The 24219-nt window shown below is 41.5% G+C and overlaps 1 protein-coding gene across 5 annotated transcripts in view; it reads right to left on the bottom strand.

The window, feature by feature from the left end:
* The window catches only part of COL16A1 (collagen type XVI alpha 1 chain), a 272606-nt gene that overhangs the window by 162126 nt on the left and 86261 nt on the right, over nt 1-24219 (bottom strand). For all 5 annotated transcript variants that reach the window (XM_058196500.1, XM_058196501.1, XM_058196503.1 and 2 more), the window contains exon 9: nt 8309-8359. In XM_058196500.1, the coding sequence (XP_058052483.1) occupies nt 8309-8359 (51 nt within the window). The remainder of the gene's footprint in view (nt 1-8308; nt 8360-24219) is intronic.

Below are 24219 nucleotides of genomic sequence, written 5' to 3'. Positions count from 1 at the left end.
ATATTTATGATGGTTGTTATGTTCCAGGATCACATGATCAATTTTTGTGATCTTCTGACAAGTAAAGTGGAATGGGGAAACTAGATTCACTTTTTTGTTATTAGTTGCGAAGTCATGTCCGACCCATCGCGACCTCATGGACAACGTTCCTCCAGGCCTTCCTGTCCTCTACCATCCTCTGGAGTCCATTTAAGCTCATGCCGACTGCTTCAGTGACTCCATCCAGCCACCTCGTTCTCTGCCGTCCCCTTCTTTTGCCCTCAATCTTTCCCTCAATTGCCCTCAATTGTAAAGATTCACTTTGTAACTGTTTTACTAATGTAAAAAGTGCAGTGTGTTCTGCTCTAGGCTTCCTGAGTCATTAAAACATACGAGTAGTCCCCAAAACATCTTTTTTTACAACAGCTGTGAATTACATTTATTCACAGCTGAGTCCCAATTAGTTGCAAAAAGTCCTTCAGGAGAAACCTTCGGGATAATCACCAATCTTTATCTCCCTTTGACGCTGCCAAAGACCTGCTTGACAAACTGGGGACAAAATTAACAACGTTGCTTTCCTGCAAAGTGCCCACATGCCTTTTTTCCTCTTTTAAGCCTTATGGGAGGGGCCAATCATCTCCAGGCCTTACTCCCAAGTTGTCCCTTTTGTTTTAACTGTTCTTGCCTTCTGGCAGTTCTGCACATTAGGAACAGGCTCCTCCTGTTTCTCTGCCTCTCTGCTGTCCAACTCTGGAGGCTCCAGAGTCTGTGCATCACTCTCAGATACCCCTGTCTCCATCTCTGCCTCCAACGCAGAGCCCTCGTCCGAGCCTTCCCCAGACTCTAGGACTGGCCCAGGTTCCTCCCCAGCCTCCTCACCATCCAACTCCGCTGCCAGCTCCGCAGGCTGCTGGTGGACCACAACACTGTGATTCAGTTAACCACTATGGCAAGAAAGGTTGTAAAATGGGACAAAACTCACTTAACAGGTGTCTTACTTGCAACAAAAATTTTGGGATCAGTTGTGATTCTCAGTCAAGGACGACCTGCATTGACTCCGAAGAAAAATTAAGCCGGCTACTTGGCCTGCATATCCTCAAGGTTTTGAGTGATCTTTGGTGGTTACTCAAAACTTTTGCCTACTTGAGGATACATCTATGGAGATTCTCAGTCATCCAGGTCATGGCTGACCCATAAGTGCTTTTTCAAACGGCAACTGGACTTTGTTTTTCCTTGAAGATGTTTCACTTCTCATCTGAGAAGATTCTTAGTTCTGACTGAATGGTGGAATGGTGGAGGATGGAAGCATTTCTATTCCTTGCATCCATCTGGTTATTAACACTTTTTATGAGAGTTATTGAGGCCACTTGGAGGTTTATCTATGTCCTCAGGGTTACCTTAATAGTGCAAATGGGTGTGGAACCTTCTTGGAACTGCTGAAAGGATTGTGTTGTACACAGGAGATAGGTGGTGTCATAGCCATCCTCCTCTGTTGAGAGAGAGATGTTCACTCTTAACGTAGATGGCCTCTGACTCCTCTTTCAAACCAATCCTTCCATCTGCCACAATTCAGTCAGAACTGAAGAAACTTCTTGAAGAAGCAAAACATCTTCAAAGAAAAACAAAGTTCCTTTGCCTTTTGAAAAAGCATCTTTGAAATATATTTGAGGATATGCAGGCCAGCAGCCCTGCTCAGGTTTTTTTAAAAAAAATAAATCTCTGCATTTAAAGCCTTAGATTATTTGGGGCAATGTCCCAATTTATTGAGCCTCTTATTGCATTCCTTCGTTTTAGAGCAAATTGTCTTTTATATAAGTCCTAAAAAGCTACTGTGATGGGAACTCTCCCCCTCCCCCTCCTCCTCATGCAGACTTATTTTGCCTTTTAAAAGATCTTCAGTCATTGTCAACTCGCCTAAGTCATCTTGCCTAAGGAATTGTTTCCCCTGCTAAAATATTGTGCACCTTCCCCAATTTGTTTTTAAAAAGATGTCTATTGCATAATCCATTCCTAAAGGCATACAAATGTACAGGAACTATTAACTGGCCATCCACCTATGAACTACAAGGGCATTCTTATAATGGGTGCTAAAATAAGAATAAACATAAAATCCAAGCAATCAGCCTTAGGCTATTTGAGCACTTTTTAAGATGGTCCAGTGAGTGAAGCCCCTGGGTCAAAATAATAATAAAAAATAAAACACATTACTTTATGAAATGTTTCACTTGAATCCCATTTTCCCCCTTTCCTAGGTATAAAATGAAATGTGAGCAACTTAGCCTGTTGTTAAATTCCTGAAGGCTCTTGTCTTGGGAATGGTACCCAATTCAGTGGGATTCAGTAGGATGGTTCTGTTAGAGATGGCATGACAATAGGTCGGTTGTCTGTAAGGAAACAGCTCCGTTCCCTGGCCAACTTCTGGTTGCAGCTAAAGGCACATGGGAGAAGTGAGGCGGTGTGGTTTAGCCACAGTTTCCTCCCAACAAACCAGAAGTCAAAGATTTTCCCCAAGGGAGGGAAAGCTGTCTAGAAGCCAAAACCAGAACTTCAGAGGGAAAAGTTTACTGCCCTAAGAAGAATTTTAAGACCTGTGGACTTCTGCATGGCTTTCTGAGTAATTCTGAGAGTTGAAGTCCACAAGTATATGTAAAATCATTTTATGTGTTTATGGCTATGTTTGCCAGTTTATATCCTTTCTTTTTTGTGCCAAAAAATTTTCATGTGTCCATGTTTGTGTCTACTCTGTTACTTGTTTTCTTGTATTTGTTGACAAACAAACAAACAAACAAGTAAGTCTTAAAGTGGCCTAGTTTGGAGACCCCTGGCTTAGAGTGCCAATTGGCAAAACTGCTGCTAGAAAGCATGTGTGGCAGACACTGCAGAAGCAATACCTCTCTATCGTGTCCCTATCAGAGGATAGCTGTTTCTGTATTTCTTCTTTTATTTTTCTGCCCTCTGGCAGGAAGGCCACAGGTTACTCTCAGTCCTTACACTTTTAGCTAGTCTTCACCATAATTGGGATCAGAAATTTTTTGCTAAACAAGGAGGTTGTTAAATCAGTCAGGACCTTTTTGTCATGGTTGTTGAGCGAATCACTGCAGCTATTCAGTGAGTTACCTGGTTGTTAAGTAAATCAGGCTTTGCTCACTGAAGTTGATTGTCAGAAACTGGGTGGGAGACCCTCGGGCACTTCGACCATCTTAAATACATGCTGATTGACAGGCATCTGAACGTTGATCACATGACTACGGGATGCTGTAATGGTTGTAAGTGCAAGAACTGGTTGTAAGTCACCTTTTTTAGTGATGTTTTAAGTTTGAACGGTCACTAAAGAAATGGTTGTAAATAGAGGACTACCTGTATACTAGATGCAAATTTCAATATAGATTTAGATATACTGGATTGTGCCCAACGGGAAGCACATCCAAACTCAAGTTCTAATCTGTACAGGTAGTCCTCATTTAGTAACCACAACTTGTCAAACAAAGTGGTTGCTAAATGAAACTGTGATTGTGCTTATGATCTAATTTCAGCTTTCCTTTGTTTTACAGATCTAACAAGGTTGCAAATGAGAGAATTGGTCACAAAGTTACTTTTTCATCACTGTTATAACTGTGAATAGTCCCTAAAGGAGGACTAGTTGTATTTTCAAAAGGATCTATTTCCAGATGCATTTTCCATTTGTAACTTCTACCAGGCCTGGCAAGGATGCCTAAGACTTAAGGTATCCAGACGAGGTTGTTATTTTCTTAAAAGAAAGTAACTCTGGTAGGGCTGAAATTTCCAAAACATTACTTGAATTAACTCGGAAATGATCTGAAATCATTTTATAAAACAACATAAAATCAAAAGCAGATTTCTTGTTATAATCTGAGGTCCTGTAAAAACCACCCCCTGTTATAATCTTGTTCAGCCTGTTCCCATGTAAATGAGAATTCATTTTGTAGAACAGCCAAGTGGTAAAAGAAAATGGCCAGGGATTTTAATGAAACTAGAATTCGCAAGCTTCCAAATTAGACTGTGCTGTAGAATGGATAGGTAGTAATGTCTTCTGATAGCTCTTGCTTTCTACTTAAACGTCATGTGAAAAGTAGCTAATGTCACTGTACTGAGAATTACAGAATAATATGACTTTATTACAATTAAGAGTGCAAACAGAGCTGCAAACTCTTCTTGCAATCCAATTTTAGCCTGAGCTAGAGAAGAATTCTGGGGCACAGAAAGCTCCCTTTGAGATGAAATGTGATGCACTTTACAGAATGTGGCTTCGGAGGATTGTATGGCTATATCTAGGCAGGGCCCAAGATGAAGTAGGTTCAGCAGAAAACCTAAGTTCAAACCAGGGGTGGGTTCTACTTACCTTTACTACCGGTTCACTCACGCACGCACTTGCATTTCTGCACATGCACAGAAACTTCCTGACGACGTCCGGGTCAATGGGTGGAGCTTCCTACTGGTTTTACTACTGGCTCTTGTGAACCGGTCCAAACTGGGGGCAACCCACCACTGGTTGAAACCAATGGCAATATCCACCCTGGCAGCTGCTGCAATCCCCATAATGGTCAGAATAGGCAATTGCACATGCAAGTGCATTAAAACTTATGAGATTGATAATTCCTAACTGTGCATAAGAGCCCCAGAAGGGCAGGGAAGGTGCTGCTTGCTTCCTTACAGGCATAGGGAGCACTGATGTATGGAACAGTGAAAAAAGACCATGAAGAAATTGTTTGTTGAAAGCTGGCCAGGAAAGGATTAGCATCTGCACAGCTTTCAAGAAAAACTGCCATTGAGGAACAAAGAGCTTTTTGATGTAGGGGCCCTGCAGGCCTGGTACACGGTTGAAACCAGCCAGAGATGGCAAAAAGGACATTTTACTGAATTTCTTTTTTTTACAATATTTAGAGCCCTCCGCCATCCATACTGACTTTCCTCAAGAAAGTGAACTGCTTTCCGAAGTAGGGTTATTTTACACATTCAAATCTCATTTTATTTATTTATTTTATTTCTCAAATTTATATGGCCACCTATCTTACAAATAAGTGACTTTTGGTGGTGTACAACTGAGCTAAAACTAGATAGAGTAGATGATATAGATAGATAGATAGATAGATAGATAGATAGATAGATAGATAGATAGATAGATAGATAGATAGATAGATGATAGACAGACAGACAGACAGACAGACAGACAGACAGACAGACAGACAGACAGACAGACAGACAAAATGGAGCGAGAGAGAGAGAGAGAGCATGGGTAGGTTGGGTGGATAGATAGATAAATAATTTCCCTTTTCCTTCACATTGGATGGAAGGATGGAGAGAGAAGAGAGAGAGAGAGAGAAAGATAAAATTTCAATTTGCTTGTACAAAGTGGCTTTCTTCATCTCAGTGTTGGGGTATAGGAAGAATTGGAATCATACTTCAGAAATAAAGAGCAATTATTTTTATTGGCCTGGGACCATAAATAAATAATTGTAAGTGTAATTTGGAAGTCAGGTTATTAAGCTATGGTTCAGTGTTCCTAATTTAACTGTAATCCCCTCAGTCTTCTAGTAATAGGAAAAACAGTCTTAGTAATTATACTAATCATACTGGCAACACAATAAGGTTGGGAAGGGTAATCTCTTGCAATGCTCTTAAGGAAAGTCATCTTCAGGGTCTGTGGGGACAAGACTTTTCAGTCATGCAGCCCTTTTTCTGGAGCACCATTCCCCTCCCCCAAATTAGCCTCTACCCCACTGGTTGATTACTAGTGGCTTTTCAACAATAATCAACAATCACTTCTATTTGCAATTAAGGCTAGGATGGGGTAGAAATAATTCTACTGACAGTTCTTCCTATAGGAAAGCCATGTGGGTGACCTTTCCTCACCAAGATTTTCACAGATGGAAGGGCTGGGACCTGACTCAGAGAGGATGGAAGGAAACTTGAAATGTTGAGTTCTCCTGAATCTACACTTCTTTCATTTCCAGGTTGGGACCCTTAAGAGAGAGATATGTGCAATATTTTTTTTAGCAGCTTAAGAGAAGAGTAGAACCTCAGTCTCCTCATTCATAGTCTAGTGTCTTCACCACTAAATCACTCTGGACCTTGGGTTGAGAGAAAGGAACTCACCCAAACTCTTTCAGGGAGCTTCTGACTGAAGATGGATTGAACATGGGATCTTCACCACTACATCATGCTCTCTGTTTCTGTCTTTTCATAACAGAAACATGGGGTGAAAACACCTTGGAAGCCATGGGAAGCAAACAGAAAGAATGTAGAAAGTTGTATGAGGCCATCTCATTCTCCCAGTGCCATTCTAGGATTCTGTCTCTATTTCAGAAGCCAGGATGGATTTGGAAGTTTTAACATCCTCTGTGCCCAGTTGATCAGAGACAATTAGGAGGCTTATCTCCCTCCTTAGATATTCACAAGCCAGAGCAGCAAGGCTTCTGTATATGCAGAAATGGAAGGATCCACATACACTCACACAATATAAGAATGGAGGGTGAAATTAATGGAATTGGCAGAGATGTCAAAATTGACTGCTTTGATTAAAGAAAAGACTTTGTCTAGCTTCATTTGTACTTGGAAACCACTCTTGGATTTTTTTCCCTTGAAGCTGATCAATGAAAATTTAACTTTAGGTCTTGATGATTAGCCTTGTTTGTGATGATAGAAGTACTGTTTGTTATAGTTTATTCTAGTTCAAAGTGTCTTTGATTTTTAGAGTTTTATCTAGAAAGTCGGAAGTTGCTTTTTTCTATAGCTTTTTTTCCTTTTAGTTTCAACTCCACAATTTTGCTCTTTTTTTTTTTTTGTTTACATTTATTTCCCGCCCTTCTCCGAAGACTCAGGCGGCTTTCCCCACCCTCCCCTCTTTCTTTTTAATTTTTTTCTTTGTGTTTTGTATTTTATACTTTTCTGAAATATAGATATTCACAAAAAATGCTGCGTAGTTCATTGTGTCATGCAGATGGAAGTAGAAAGTCAGGTACATAGAAAGCACAACTATCCTCTGAGATGGGTCCATGTTTCTATTGCCATATGGACGGGTTTTTTAAATTGGATTTTAAATGGGGTTTTATATTATGTATTTTATAATTTAAATTATTGGCCATATTGAATAAGTTTTTTAATTGGTTTTATTGTATTGTATTGTATTGTATTGTATCTGGCTGTTAACCGCCCTGAGTCCTTCGGGAGAAGGGCGGTATAAAAATTAATAATAATAATAATAATAATAATAATAATCATCATCATCATCATCATCATCATCATCATCATCATCATCATCATCATCATCATCATCATCAAATAGCTGGAGTGAGAAGGACCAGGGGTGACACAATAGCAGTGTTCCAACAAAGAGAGGGTCAACCTATTCTCCAAAACACCTGAAGGCAGAACAAGAAGTAATGGATGGAAACTAATCAAGGAAAGAACCCACCTAGAACTAAGGAGAAATTTCCTGACAATGAGAACAATTAATCAGTGGAATGGCTTCCCCCCAGAAGTTGTGGGCTGGAGGCTTTCAAGAAGAGATTGGACAACCATTTAATAATAACAGAATAACAGAGTTGTAAGGGACCTTGTAATCCAACCCCCTGCTCAGGCAGAAAATGCTATACCATTTCAGGCAAATAGTTGTCCAATCTCTTCTTTAAAACTTCCAGTGTTGGAGCATTTACAACTTCTGGAGGTTAGTCTAAAATGGTGTAAGGTCTCCTGCTATAGCAGGGGGGTTGGACTAGACCTCCAAAGTTCCTTATAACTCTATTATTCCATTCAATAAGAAGGACATATCCTTGCTTGGAGATCTTTTTTAAGCTACCGGATAATATCAACTCTCTTTTCAAAGGCTCAACACTTGATTTGGGGACCTGGATAACTGTAGAACCACCTTCTGTCAGTGGCTTCTGTCCATCCATCAAGAAGGATGATCTGTTTCCATTCTTTTTCAGGGACTGTGGTGAAAAGCCTTCTCAGACATCCACCCCCTTTTCTTGAGCAGATCCTCCCCCAAAATTAGACTGAAAATCCTCTCCCAACTCTATAGGTTTTTGAGGAAGTATTGAAACCTGGCTGTTCCAGACAACTTAGAAGCAGACTTGTTAAGAGGAGAACTCTCCTGATAGTGATTTGTGTATGTTGATGGTTGCCACTCAGGCATTGGGGTTGTGGTTTCTTTTTGTTATATTGATTATTATTTTAATTTTCTTATATCAAATAATGTAGGTTGCTCAGAGTCCTGTTTGAATGGAACAGCATAGAAGCTGCAGTACATGAATAAACAAAATTAATATGACAATTAGAGGTTCCATTAAATCTTCCTTATATAGCTCACCTTTTCTCCTTGATCTCCTTTCATAGCAACTTTCCCAGAGGCTCTCACCTCCTAGGAAAAGAAGAGAGAAATAACAATATTACAGGCTAAAAGTCATAAAATCTTTCTTTGTGATAGCTTTTGGCAGTTTCTCTTCCAGAGAAAATAGCAAGTATTCAGAGAAATTAGTTTAACCTAATGAGTTTAACCATTTCAGCCCCACAAGGAGCAAAGGAGAAATTGGAAGCTTTTTTGAAGAAGAATTTGTATCCAGGTCAAGAAACAGAACAGCAAACATCAGCTAAACCAGCAATTAAACAGACTGAATAATGTGGTTTAGCATAGAGATAGATGATAGATAGATAGATAGATAGATAGATAGATAGATAGATAGATAGATAGATAGATAGACAGACAGACAGACAGATAGATGATGGATGGATAGATGGTGGATGAAGAGAGAGAGAGAGAGAGAGAGAGAGAGAGAGAAATGGATGGATGGATGGGATGGATGGTCGGACGGATGGACAGACAGACAGATTTCTTTTTTCCTTCACATGGAAATTGGATAGATGGATCCAATTCAGACAAGTTAGCACAATATGAAACCAAAGAGTTTCTCTGAATGTACTGTAGTAGTTGGAATTTTTTCCCTTCAAGGTGCAGGTTGGTAGTGTCCTCAGGAGTGTGTCAAAACGTCAACATGGTAGTCCCAGCCACAAATCAAAGCCCCACCTACAATAAACATAAAAAGTGGGCTGAGCTTCAATTATATGGCTGTGGCTGCAATATTGACTTTTTAACACCCCCCCCACCCCCCCACCCCGGTTCTCTGGCATATGTCACAGCAGATGGCAGGTTAATTGCTGGCTGATCTTTGTAGAACTTGGAAAAGTAAACATCTCCTTTGGTTTTGCAGAACATGCCTGTTGAGTCATTCACATACTTTCCTTTAGGTACAACAATTTCCTGCCTTATTTTGTCTTTGCAGTCTTTGCATCTTTTGCTTGCTTGTTTCTCTTTTTCTTTATATTAAAAAGAAACTTGGGCAAGAGGTTTTAACCATGTTAATGTTCTGTGCTTAATAATTCTGTACAAATTATTTTTGTATTCATTATAGTAACATTGTTCTTGTCAGTTTAAGAAACAAATATAATGATATTTCTCTCTCTCTTTCTTTCTTTCTAAAACCTAAGTTTCCCCCCTTCCTTTTAATATGCAAGACTGCTCATTTTTAGGAATTTTCAGATCTGTAAATTGCAAATTATTTTAGTGTGTGATGTTGTCACAGTGCCCTCCCAAAAGCAACATCAAACACATTGGACTGAAACAAAAACCCTTTGAGTGGCCCTTTGGATTCCTTACATACTCTTTTGTTGGTTTTGAGAAAGCTCGGCAAATCAGATCAAGTTACTTCTTGGATGGGACGCCGTGAAAGAATCTCAGGGCTGCAGTGTAGACCAGGAAGTCTAGCCTTCAAAAATAGACAATACTTTCCTAATCTAAAACATCTAAAACAAAAATAAAAAAGAAACCTGCCTTCATAAATATGTGCAGGAGGTCACCAGGACACAAACTTGATTCAAGAGAGATTTTCCCTAATATAATTGGTCACACTTCTCCAACATCCTGTATGCCATTTCATATCAACCCTGGCCCATATAAGCCAAAAAGGAGAAACATCTGAACTGGAGCCATAAATTGCTCATCCCCAAGGAGGATAAACACACTTTACTATCAAGAAATACTGGGTGACCCATTATTTGTAATAAACTAGTCCTTGACTTACAACCTTTTAGCAACTGTTACAATGGCATTGAAAAAATATGTTTTCCACCAGTCCTCATACTTATAACAGTTACAAAGTCCCATGGTCCCATGATAAAAATTCAGAGACTAGGCAAATGGCATGTATTTACAATGGTTGTAGCATCCTGTGGTCATGGGATTGTGTACAATATATTGAAATATTCATTGATATAGAGCAGGGGTAGCTTTCACTTACCTTTGCTACCAGTTTGCTTGTGCACGCGCAGAAGCTTCTGCGCATGCGCAGATTATATTTGATGATGTCCTGTTGGGTGGGCGGAGCCTCCCACCACCGCTGCTACCAGTTCGCCAGAACCAAGATGAACTGGTAGCAACCCAGTTCATCCTGGTTCTGAGGTAGTTCTTGACTCAAAACCATTAGTTTAGCAACCATTCAAAATTATAATGGTATTTAAAAAGTGACTTATAACTGGTCATATTACTCTTGCAGCATCCCCATGGTCATGTGATCAAAATTCAGGCACTTGGCAGCCAGTTTGTATTTATAATATTGGCAGTGCCCCTGGATCATGTGATTGCTATTTGTGACTTTCCCAGCAGGCTTCCATCAAACAAAGTCAATGGGACCAAGGAACATGGTGACTCGTATGGTTAGGGCACTGGATTGATAAGCAGCAAGCCTGTGTTTGAGACCCAGGTGCTGCCATAGGAGGGAGTGAACTTCTGTCCTTTGCTCCAGCTCCTGGCAGGAATATGAAAGGAGCCCCCAACTGAGTGTCCCCCAGGCAATGGTGATGCCACCAACTAAGACTTTCAACCTGGAAGCGCCTCGGTGTTTCTGACACAAGTGGAATGTGAGTCAATGGGAAAAGACAGGTTCACTCATAATCATCATAAAAGTGAATTCAGCTCACTTTGCTTCGCAATGGGAATTCTGGCTCTGATTGTGGTCGTAATTCGAGAACTACCTGTGCTTGCTTTCAATGGAGGGTAATTTGCTTAGCTGGCCCTTCAAAATGTCACATATCATCTCACAAAGTACCTTAGCATCTTTTGGAAAGCTGCATGCACACAGCAGTACTTACAATTAAAAAAGAGCTTAGAATGAAAAAGTTTGTGCTAAAGAAACTTACATCAGGGAAATTTACCAGTCTGGAAATGGAACGGAAACAGGATAATTTGCATTAAAAAACCTGTTTCTCAGTGTTTTATGTTCACAATTACATAAAACAGGAAAAGGTACATACAAGTCTCCATATGTTTGAAGACAGTATGCATAGGAATATTTGGAATATTTTTTCCTGGGTTTTTTTTTTTTAAAGTTTTAAAAATACATTTGAAGACTGAACTGCACATCTCAGGCTGAGTTTAATGAGATTACTGAGAAATCTAAATACTTCAGTGTTTCTCAATTTTAGCAACTTTAAGATGGGTAGACTTCAGCTCCCAGAATTCCTGGGGAATTTTGGGAGTCGAAGTCAACCCATTTCAAAGTTGCGAAAGCTGATAAACACTTACATTGAGAGTTGCAGCTAGATTTTTACAATGTTATCGGGGGGGGGGGACCCAACAGAAATGGAAATTACATGGCACATAGAGAAGAGATCAGTTGGAAATACTGCTTGGACCCCTCAAGGATAACTAATCTTAGGAAGAAATTTCTACAAATTTCTACATTAACTTCCAAGTTCACTACCAATCTGCTGATGAATCTAAAACCCCACTTGCGATTTCTAAACTGCAGATAGATGCAAGGTACTTTGCACCCAAGGACTAAGCTTCACGCTTGCCATGAGCCAATACTGCAGATCATATCCAAGTCAGCCAAGTCAGTGTTGCAAGTACCTTTTAAAGCTTTGGTGCCTTCAGATGACCTATGGCCATAGCTTTATGAGTTTTCCCCAGCCCAGACTTTGGGGAAAAACTACTCAGAACATGGGCCAAATATAAAGGGTATGAATGGCAGGTTTCTAATAATATTTTACTATTATTATTTTTTTCTTACTGTTCTTCCAGGGTCCAAAGAGCTCTACATAGCAATAGCAATAACATTTATACTTATATACTACTTCACAGTGCTTTACATCACTCTCTGGAGGGCTTGCAATGTCAGCATATTGCCCCTAACAATCTGGATCCTTATTTTACCGACCTCGGAAGGATGGAACGCTGAGTCAACCTTGAGCTCTGTCAAGATCCAACTCTGGGCTGTGGGCAGAGTTTGCCTGCAATATTGCACTCTAACCAGTGTGCCACCAGGGCTCCTCATAGCCCACCCATGACCTGTCTCTTCTTTGCCTCCCCCAAACAACTATACTCTGGGCTAAGCAGGGAGACAATGAGCAGCTTGAAACTACACAGATAGCTTCCGTGGCTGAGGATCACCCAGGACTCACCCAAAACCTTAATCTCTTGATCAGGTTGGCTCTACATGAAAGATTGTTACCTCTGCCCACTTCTCAATTGCTTGCTCATCCTTGCTTCTAGCAAAGTACCCCCCTCCCCTGTTTTTATTCTCTCTTTCACAGATACACTTCCTTGATTCGCCAAGTGCCTCTGTCTTGCCATCCCTGGGAGGTGCTTGTTAGCAGACTTGACTTATGCTTTTCTTTAGACAACAGGCAGTCCACCTGCTCTCCGTCTATCAGTTCACACTTTGATGCTCTTGCTACCCAGGGTCTCCCACACACCACATCAATCACATGCATTTTCTTTCTTTGGCTTCTCTGCCATTCCTTCCTAACAAATGAATTTTCTCTCCTTTAGCTCTTTGGCTTCTCTTCAAGTTTGTGGATTTGTGGGGAAAAAATGAGGCAGATTTGATTCTGGCCCCAGACAGCAAATAAATGAAGCTGTTGCTCTCCTGGGTGAGAATATCTAAGAAGAAGGAGGGCAAGGGTTAAGCTTAGCAGAAAGTAGAGCCACTAAAGCAGCCCAAAAGTTCTGCCTTTGCCAAAACAAAATCTGTTTTTCTTTAGGGGTGATATAAATCAACTCACAGTTGGACTACTGCAACACACTGTACATGGGGCAGCCCTTGAAGATTGTTCAAGAATACAATGGTACATGCAGTGTTGGCTGCACATAGTACATCTATGCAACACCATTGCTTTGCAACCCCTGCAAGGGTTTCTAGTAGGCAATTCAAAGTGTTGGTCATCACTTAGAAAGCCCTCAAGTCCAAATTATTTGCAGGACCACCTATCTCTATCCCTGCCCATACCACCAGATCTGACAAAGTAGACTTTTGCTCCAGGACCCCTCTCTTAAACAGGGTCACTGGGTTGGATCCAGGATAGGGGCCTTCTCCATGACAGTAACTGCTTTATGGAACAATATCTATCTGATATTGAGGAGCTGCTGATCCAGTTCTACAGAGGAATTATTGAGTCTGTCATCTGCACCTCTATAACTGTCTGGTTTGGCTCTGCAACCCAACAAGACCGACACAGACTTCAGAGGATAATTAGAACTTCAGAAAAAACAATGGCTACCAACCTGCCTTCCATTAAGGACCTGTATACTGCACGAGTCAAAAAGAGGGCAGTGAAAATATTTACAGACCCCTCACATCCTGGACATAAACTGTTTCAACTCCTACCCTCAAAATGATGCTATAGAAGCAGTGGTCACCAACTGGTGGTCCACAAGAAAATTTTGGTGGTCCTCAGAACAATTATTTTTTATATTGCACTAAATCAGGGGTCCTCTAGCTACGGCCCCTGGGCCGGATACGTGCAATGAACGTTTGTGTTGCTGCAGAGAATCTCCCCCTTCGAGGTCTTCTTGTGTGGGTCAGAGGGGGGCAGAAATTCCCACTTGGGGTCTGCTTCAGTCTCCTGCTGCAGAGCTTTGGGCGAAGGCTGGAGGAAAGTGCTGCTGGTGGTGAAGAGCCAGAGGGCCTTGTTCCAGTGGGACTGCATCATGGCCTGGAACTGGCTGACTATCTCAGCCCGCTGAGCCTCCAAGCACCTGTACCTGGCCTTGCACTTCCGCAGGTCTTCCCTCTGCTTGGAAAGCCTATGTTCCTAGTCCTCAATGAGGTGCTTTTGCTGAGCCTCCTTCTTGGTCAAATCCAATTTGAAGTGAGCCAGCTGTTTTGCTAACTCTTTCTCGTGGTGGCTGCTTAGCTCCAACAACTGCTTCCTGTTGGGGCCCTAAGGAGCCCAGGTGGAGAGGCGAAGAGTGGCTGGGAGGGGAGGGGCGAGTAGAGGCCCTCGACGTGAGTGACATCAAGTTGGCCACGCCCACTCAGTCACATGACCACCTAGCCACACCCACCCAGCCGGTCATTAGGCAGATCATATTAGTGGTCCGTGGGATTTAAAATTATGAATTTAGTGGTTCTTGAGGTCCGAAAAATTGGGGACCCCTGCTATAGAGCATTGCACACCAGAACAACTAGACACAAGCACAGTTTTTTCCCGAAGGCCATCACTCTGCTAAACAAATAATTCCCTCAACACTGTCAAACTGTTTACTAAGTCTGCACTACTATTAATCTTCTCATCGTTCCCATCACCCATCTCCTCCCACTTATGACTGTATGACTGTAACTTTGTTCAGTGGTGAAATCTGACCCGGTTTACTACTGGTTTGCTGGCTGTGCATGCGCGCAGTGCGCACCATGCACCAAATGCAGTGCACACCAAAAGGAGGCATGGAGTAAGTAGAACAGCACACGGGGGGGGGTGTGTGGGGGTGATCAGCTGTGGTGCATCAGATAGGCCAAATAGGTTGTAAAAAGAATGCTTTTAAAAGTAAAAAAAAGGCTCTGAGGATCAGGCAGCTCAGCTGTGATTGTCAGCACCCTTTTTTTAAGGGGGGAAGTGGCCAACCGGGCACTGGGTGGGCATGGGCAGGGGGGCCAGGGATTTTTGCTACTAGTTCTCCGAACCACCTGCCACCATCACTACCGGATCAGCTGATCCAGTCCGAACCGGGAGCATTTCACCCCTGACTTTGTTGCTTGTATTCTTACGATTTATGACTGTTTCCTAATATGATTTGATTGCTTTCTTTGTACCCTATGACTATCATTAAGGGTTGTACCTTATGATTCTTGAATAATGTATCTTTTTTTTTTATGTTTACTGAGAGCTTATGCAGCAAAGACAAATTCCTTGTGTGTCTAATCACACTTGGCCAATAAAGAATTCTATTCTATTCTATTCTATTCTATTCTATTCTATTCTATTCTGTTCTGTTCTGTTCTGTTCTGTTCTGTTCTGTTCTGTTCTGTTCTGTTCTGTTCTGTTCTGTTCTGTTCTGTTCTGATGTTTGGATGGCATTGACATCATTTTATATCACCTTCCATGATTACCATGGATACTCCTGGTAAGGTCGACTGTCACAGCTGCTATTCTGCTAAGTACAATGTCTTACAAACTGACAGTCTGACATCAGTAATGTGGGGAGGAGCAGCCGGGATAGGGATGCGGGAAGGGGACTCAGAAGAATCAAAACCAAGCAGTACGATTCTGCGAGAAGCACCAGCAGTTTCAAGGTTACACCAAACTAGCTAGCAAGTGGGGGGGAGGGGGGTTTCCCAAACAATTTGTTAACACCTGATTGGACATTGACTGATGACCAGGGGGGCTGGCCTGGAACAAGGGAAAGTTAATTGTATCTTTTGCATGCAAAAATCTCAGTTCCAGCTTTGCCTCTTGGCTAATCATGGGCCAGGAGTCCTTCTTTCCTAACTGACCAAGTTGGAACAATTGACAACTACTGTTTACATTTAATTTTTGAAAAACAATTTGCTTTAAAAAAATTTACAAGGGAAGAGAGAATTTTGGAGATCTTTTACTGGATGGATGGATTAATGGATACTCTGATGTTATTTCCAATCACTCACTTTCTCTGTACCATACTCTCTCTAACAAGCTACAGACTATCTGGCTCCCCTTGTTTCAAATAAATTGCAAGGAAAAATATTCAGCTCTGGACTTTTCTATTCTGATATTCTTGATCCTACTAGGTGTGTGTACGTGTGCGTGCAAGTGGGTATCTTTCCCTAGTTTGATTAATGGAACTATTTTCTTTTTCTTAGAGAAATTTAGAAGCCCATCTGATTTCTCTGGCCCGAAATTTGGTGGAGAATTTTAAAAGGCCCTTTGTGCCACACTGTGGATTTAGTATGTTTTCATATCAGCTCTAATGCATGAGTCATGGAGAACAGCCAAGAAAAGGTCCTGCTTTTTTGGACATAGAAGAGCAAAAACCCCCACCAAACAAATCTTGAAAATTTTTCAAACAATCCAGTGTTACTAGGCAACATATGCAGTGGTGGGATTCAAGTAATTTAACAACCGGTTCTCTGCCCTAATGATTTCTTCCAACAACCAGTTCACCAAACTGCTCAGAAAGTTAACAACCGGTTCTCCCAAAGGGGTGCGAACCGGTTGAATCCCACCACTGAACATATGGACTATTAAAGAAGAACCTTCTTGAAATCTTGAGATCATTTAGGAATGAAATTGGACAAGTTTTAATGGCACTGGATTGTGGTTATGAGCAAGCAAATAATCAACACTACATCTTTACCTCTTAATCATTAATAAAACTCTGGAATTAAGACAGCAATTGTAAAGATGAAAGGCAACATTTAAAGGTAAAATGTTTGGTTTACGCCAAATACCTGACCTTCGGACATTTCGTCGCGAACTCAAGACTCATCTTTTCATCCGCGCGGGGCTGGCTTAAATTGGGATTTTAATGTTAAATTTATTAATTTTAAACGGGGTTTTTTAGTATGGTAAATTTTAATCATTGGGCTAATTTAAATAAGTTTTTTAAATCGTATTTTAAACTTGTATATTGTATTGTCGGTTTTATTATGCCTGTACACCGCCCTGAGTCCTTCGGGAGAAGGGCGGTATAAAAATCAAATAAAATAAATAAATAAATAAATAAATAAATAAATAAATAAAAGAGAAAATTCATTCACTTTGCAATTTGTTAGGAAGTTGCTTCAGCTGCTTCTTGCAAATCAACATAGTTTTCCCCCTTAATTTGGTAATGTGACCTTGAACCACAATAGACCATTCAATGATGCATAACATTAGAAAAAGAACATATAAAACTACATACACAAAGATAGCTGAGCACACAAAACACATACAGATTTTTGAATGGGCTTTTATAAGAAGTTTCAAAACTTGATGGAGAAACAGGAAAAATGAGCAGCAAGGATGAAAAAACAAAAATGAAATTGAAACCAAGACTAACTCCCATCCTCCCTGCTAACTGGAAAGTCCTATCATTGAGAAATGGTCTCAGGACATTTTCCCCCCACAATAGAAATTTGAAGAAATCTCCCTTTACTTCCTCTTGCAAACTAATCAAAGGGACATTTGTGCTCAGGTTTTTTGGTTCAGTTCTCAAAGCAAGCCAAAATTGGCCAGTGTGAAATAATTCAGGAGGCTTGGCCTTCATCTCACATCCCTGCAAATAGAGATACATGTTTTTAGAATAGAATAGAATAGAATTTTATTGGCCAAGTGCGATTGGACGCACAAGGAATTTGTCTTGGTACATATGCTCTCAGTGTACATAAAAGAAAAGATACGTTCATCAAGGTACAACATTTACAACACAATTGATGGTCAATATATCAATATAAATCATAAGGATTGCCAGCAACAAGTTATAGTCATACAGTCATAAGTGGAAAGAGATTGGTGATGGAAACTATGAGAAGATAGGGGCCGGGATAGCTCAGGCAATAGAGAAGCCTGTTATTAGAACACAGAGCCTGCAATTACTGCAGGTTTGAGCCCGGCCCAAGGTTGACTCAGCCTTCCACCCTTTATAAGGTAGGTAAAATGAGGACCCAGATTGTTGGGGGGGCAATAAGTTGACTTTGTAAAAAATATACAAATAGAATGAGACTATTGCCTTATACATTGTAAGCCGCCCTGAGTCTTCGGAGAAGGGCGGGGTATAAATGTAAACAAAAAACAACAAGATTAATAGTAGTGCAGATTCAGTAAATAGTTTGACAGTGTTGATGGAATTATTTGTTTAGCAGAGTGATGGCCTTCGGGAAAAAACTATTCTTGTGTCTAGTTGTGACTTTCATCACTAGATTTTTATCAAACAGTGACTAGTCTCTTTAATGGAATGACTTGGTTTCCTCTAATTCCAGTTCACACCTCCCTAAAGCAAGCACAAGCAACACATAAGCCACCTACTGGCCCCAGCCTCAGACATCCACAGAGCTCAGTGCATTTCTCAAAGTGTTAAAGTAGTGTTACACCTCTATGATGCAAGCTCTGATGAACACTCAGCTAAATCAGCCATCAACAGACATAGAGATAAACAATACACCATTCAAAAGAGACGATAAAAAGCCAAAAAGTAAAGAATAAGACCAAAACATCTCCAAACCAGCAAACAATATCCAGATAAACATAGATTAACACCAAGATTAATACTAGACCAACAATCCAGAAATAAACAATACTCCATTCAAGGAGCTACCGACTGAGACAACAGCTAACAGCAGCCTAATCAAGAACCACCAAGAACATTCCCACCAACCACCAAGCCATTTGTATAGAAACAAAGAGTAATCCCCACTCCCTTCTAGTACTGATGATATTATCGAGTTTGGTAATGAAATGTCTGCAATAAACCAACCAAGCTCACAAAGCAGCAAGAACCTCAAAGCTCTGCCTTTTTGTACAAACGTGTGATGCCGCAACTCAAGAATAATTGTGGCAGAACTTGCATTGCCTTGATTGTTTTTGTCATTTGCTTCCTCTGGATCCTGCCCACACATATTTCTGCCTCTGGAAGAAAAATAGTAGATTTTTGGTAATGGAATTCTTTGCTTGGGAGTTTGGGCCAAATAAAAATTCTGAATGTTCTTTACTGGGTCAAAATAGTCAACATCAAAGATCAAATCAAAGTTGAAAATGGTTGCGCAATGAAGGCAGTCTTACAAAAACACTCAGCAGTAGAAGTGGAATCGAGCTCAGCATTGCAACAGGTTATTTTCAAATCTTGAGATTTGAGGATGATTATTCAATTTAGGTCCTGACTTTCTGCCTTCCCAATCAATAGGCATTTTATTTCTTCCATTGATTCTGTCCCATTGAAGTCAATGGGCTAGTCAATAGAAGTGAGTGGAAACCTCTACCTTCTGAAGCAAATCTCGGCATTTTATTTCAACAACTGAATCTTGAGTAGAAAGCATGGATTCACCATATCATTTACAAGGGTGAAACATTCTTTAGCATGGGCTCTGCATACAGCTAATCCTCGACTTGCCACAGTTCATTACAACAGCACTGAAAAAAGTGACATGTCCTTTTTTCACAGCATCCCCATGGTCACATGATCAAAAATCAGATGGTTGGCAACTAGTTCATATTTATGATGGTTGCAGGGTCCCAGGGTCATGTGATCCCCTTTTGCAACCTTCTGACAAGCAAAGTCAATTTGGTAACCCTGATTCACTTAAAAACGTAACCCTGACGGTTAAGATGCAATATTGCAGGCAAACACTGTCCATGGCCAGGAGCTCAATCCTGATGGGAGTCAGCCTTCCATCCTTCTGAGGTGGGTAAAATGAGGAGCCAGATTGTTGGGGGGAAAATGCTGATTCTAAATCACTTAGAGAGGGCTGTAAAGCACTGTGAAGCGGTATATAAGTCTGAGTGCTATTGCTACTAAATTAGCAACTGCAGTAATTCACTTAACTGTAGCGAGAAGGTTGCAAAATGGGACAAAATGTACATAACAAATGTCTCCCTTAGTAACAGAAAATTTTGGGCTCAGGTGTGGTCATAAGTCAAGGGCTACCTGTACAGAGCAAAATCTAACATGGCAACCTCAGTTGTTCTCCTCGCACCCCAAGGTCTTCTCTCCAAAGGCCTCGCATACTTTCTAGTCCCATTAATGGGAGGTAGACTTCCCAAAAAGGCTGGCCAGAAAGTGAAGTTGCCACGAAATGACCCCATTGCCTCCAGCAATTGCGTGGCATGCTAAGATTTTAATTGCTGTGAGTGGAATAAATCCATATATTATGTTGCTGCTTTTAATCTGTTCTTTCAACTCGTTAGCTTTCCTTCATCTGTCATATTAGTGGAATTAGGTTCTCAGAATGTTCGGTTTGGGCTGACATTCCTTGCTCAACCCTGCTTCCAATTCCTTGCATTCCATCCCTTTAAAAAAATGCACATTTTTTCCTCAGTCAGATTTGACAGCAAAATATAAAAATCAAACCTCCAAATTGGTCGCAAATGTTCTCCCCACAAAATCACACAGATGAATGATTTAATTCCACCCTGCTCTTTCTCCCTATTAGCCTATTTACCCAACTGTTGGGGGAGCTGAAAATGAGATTTCTATCAAAAGAGCCATTAAGTCAAAACGTACCCAGCAGTGGGTTAAACTTAAGCCAAATATATACCAGTTTCAGATTTTTGAATCAAAACAAGTTGCTTTGATGAAGCAATGGCCTGCTGCAAATGTTTATTGTTTCTCCATTAGGGTGTTTGCCAGGGCACCTCCAGAGCATAACTCTCCTTGTTTTCCTAGGAGGTGGCCATGGGAGTCTCTTAACACAAAACCAACCAAGAATTTTGTGTCACTTTCAAGCAGTGTTTCGCAACCTCAGCTTGAGGTTGAGATGTCTAATCCAATCAGACTAGAGCTGGAAGGGACCTTTGAAGTTTTTTAATCCAACCCCCTGCTCAAACAGGAGACCCTATACCCATGACGGCAAATCTATGGCACGTGTGCCACAGGTGGTATGCAGCGGCCTCTCTGTGGGCACGCGAGCCATTGGCCCAGTTCAGCTCTGCTGCACATGTGCGCATGCCTCCTGCCGGCCACCTGATCATTGGGTCTCTGCTGTGCGTGTGCAGGGGCAGGGCGCATGTGGGGGGGGCATACACGCATGTGTGTGGGGAGTGATGCATGTGGGGGGGCGTGCGCATATGTGCAGAGGATGGGGCACATGCAGGAGCCACACGTGCATGCATGGGCGGGGCACATGTGGGAACAGCACACACAGGGGTGGTTGCATGTGCGGGCACCGCATGTGCATTACATTTTGGGGGTTTGGGCCCGGAAAAGGTTAGCCATCACTGCCCTATACCATTTCAGACAGGTGGCGGTCCAGTCTTTTCTTGAAAAACTCCAGTGATGGAGGATTCATAACTTCTGGTGGTAAGCTGTTCCACTGGCTAATTGTCCTTACTGTTAGGAACTTTCTCCTTAATTCCAGGTTGCTTCTCTCTTTAATTAGTTGCCATCCACTGCTTCTTGTTTGGTGCTTTGGAGAATAGGTTTATTTTTTAATTTAATTTTATTTTTATTTCCTCAAGCATAAATTTTATGACAGATACAAGTGTAAACATAATTATAAATACATGATATGAATTAGTGATAGGAATGATCCTGTCCAATCAGGGATGATGTAATTAATGGGACATTGTCCAATTTGTTTGATGTAAAGTTAACCCCAATCTTCAGTAACTGGGCATTGATTTAGCTAAATCTTGGATTTAGATAGCTTTCCTTTCTTTCCTTTCCCTCTGGGAAATCAAAGCAATCTGAAATTTATATTGAACCTTTTAATTCAATTTCAGTTTAATTTTAAATTGTTTTATATTTATCTTTTTACCATTTGTAAGCTTCTCAGATTCTCCACATCAGTGAGATTGACAGTACTGTATATAAGTTTTATAAAAAAAGTAATAACAATAATAAGGTAAAGGTAAAGGTTCCCTTCATACATACGTGCTAGTCGTTCCTGACTCTAGGGGGCGGTGCTCATCTCCGTTTCAAAGCCGAAGAGCCAGCGCTGTCCGAAGACATCTCCGTGGTCATGTGGCCGGCATGACTCAACGCCAAAGGCGCACGGAACACTGTTACCTTCCCACCAAAGGTGGTCCCTATTTTTTCTACTTGCATTTTTACGTGCTTTCAAAACTGCTAGGTTGGCAGAAGCTGGGACAAGTAACGGGAGCTCACCCCGTTACACGGCAGCACTAGAGATTCGAATCGCCGAGCTGCCGACCTTTCAATCGACAAGCTCAACGTCCTAGCCCCTGAGCCACCGCGTCCTAATAACAATAATAGCCAATTGCAAAAGGCAGTTTTACTTGGTGACGCTTACATTCAGTGACAATACCTTTAGCACCCTCAAACTACATCACCTGCCTATCCTAGATCCTTGGGTGGATGAAAATATAACAACAAGAATACAGTTAAAACTTTGCCTGTTTTTAAATATGCAATGGCCTCAGAACCACTGTCTTGACTTTAACCTGTGAACTTCTCTGAACCCAGAAAATCTTGACTTTAAAAGATAATATTTGTAGCTCAAGGGTGAGCTGTGAGGTCCTTGATGCTCCTTGAGTTTGGATGTATGTTTAAAGATATTTAATTACTTCAGTCAAGGAACTACCAATTCAGATAAACAAGCTAACACTAAAGGTAAAGGTAAAGGTTCCCCTCACACATACGTGCTAGTTGTTCCCGACTCTGGGGGGCGGTGCTCATCTCCGTTTCAAAGCCAAAGAGCCAGCGCTGTCCGAAGACGTCTCCGTGGTCATGTGGCCAGCATGACTCAACACCAGAGGCACACGGAACGCTGTTACCTTCCCACCAAAGGTGGTCCCTATTTTTTCTACTTGCATTTTTACGTGCTTTCGAAACTGCTAGGTTGGCAGAAGCTGGGACAAGTAACGGGAGCTCACCCTGTTACACGGCAGCACTAGGGATTCGATCTGCTGAGCTGCCAACCTTTCGACCGACAAGCTCAATGTCCCAGCTCCTGAGCCACTAAGCTAACACTAAACAACAGTAATTAAGGAACTATCAAACACTGATGATAGCAATACAAATAGTTATATAACACCCTATACAGGTAGTCCTTGATTTACAAAAGTTCATTTAATGACCAATCAAAGTTACAACAGCACTTAAAAAAAGTGACTTATGACTGTTTTTTCACAGTTACAATCTTTGAAGAATCCCCATGATCATGCGATCAAAATTCAGATGCTCGGCAACTGTTTCATACTTATGACCATTGTTGTGTCCCAAGGTTATGTGATCACCTTTTGCAACCTTCTAACAAGCAAAGTCATTGGGGAAGCCAGATTCATTTAACAACTGGATTCTTAACTTATCAACTGCAGAGGTTCACTTAACAATTGTGGCAAGAAATGTTGTAAAATGGGGCAAAACTCATTTAACAAATGTCAGGATTGCCCAGTTGTGATAGTAAGTTGAAGACTACCTGTAGTGCTTTCTCAGCACTCTCAAAGTGGTTTACAATGTCAGCATCATGCCCCCAACAATCTGGAAGACTGGATCGAACTCCAGACTGTGGGCAGAGTTAGCCTGCAATAGTGCTTTCTAACCATCACACCACCAGGGCTCATGATGATGCTACCTAGTTTGGTAATGAAATGTCTGCAAGAAAACAACCAAGCTCAGAGAACACCAAGGACTCCAAAATCTGTCTTTGTTTATCTCGCACAGCACCCCATCCTTTGTAGCTCTCCAGCTCTCTCACAAAATTGCCCTGCTGCCTTTCCCTTTTTAAATAGTGGAACTGTTACGATGCTCCCAGGTTTTTCAAAATGTATGGAAAGTGATTTCAAAGGGAAATAAAACATATTTCATGTTGAATTATAAAAATCACGGAGAAGGTGTGGCTGAGAACAAAAGGGGACACTTTAGTTTCATAGAGGGGTGCCAGCGCTGCTTCCATCATACTTCAGAAGCTAAGTATTAGACCTCTCAGCGGCTTTCGATACCATCGACCATGGTATCCTGCTGTGCCGGCTGGAGGGATTGGGAGTGAGAGGCACCGTTTATCGGTGGTTCTCCTCCTATCTCTCCGACCGGACGCAGACGGTGTTGGCGGGGGGGCAGAGGTCGACCCCCGCGGCGCCTCACTTGTCGATTCTCTCGCCCCTTCTGTTCAACATCTACATGAAGCCGCTGGGTGAGATCATCAGTAGCTTCGGTGTGAGGTACCAGCTGTACGCTGTACGCTGATGACACCCAGCTGTACTTTTCCACACCGGGCCACCCCAATGAAGCTATCGAAGTGCTGTCCCGGTGTCTGGAAGCCGTACGGGTCTGGATGGGGAGAAACAGGCTCAAGCTCAATCCCTCCAAGACGGAGTGGC

The sequence above is a fragment of the Ahaetulla prasina genome, chromosome 10, assembly GCF_028640845.1.
Source record: "Ahaetulla prasina isolate Xishuangbanna chromosome 10, ASM2864084v1, whole genome shotgun sequence".
NCBI lineage: Eukaryota > Metazoa > Chordata > Lepidosauria > Squamata > Colubridae > Ahaetulla > Ahaetulla prasina.
Note: the sequence above shows the minus strand (reverse complement) of the source record. Positions and strands in the feature narration are given on the sequence as shown.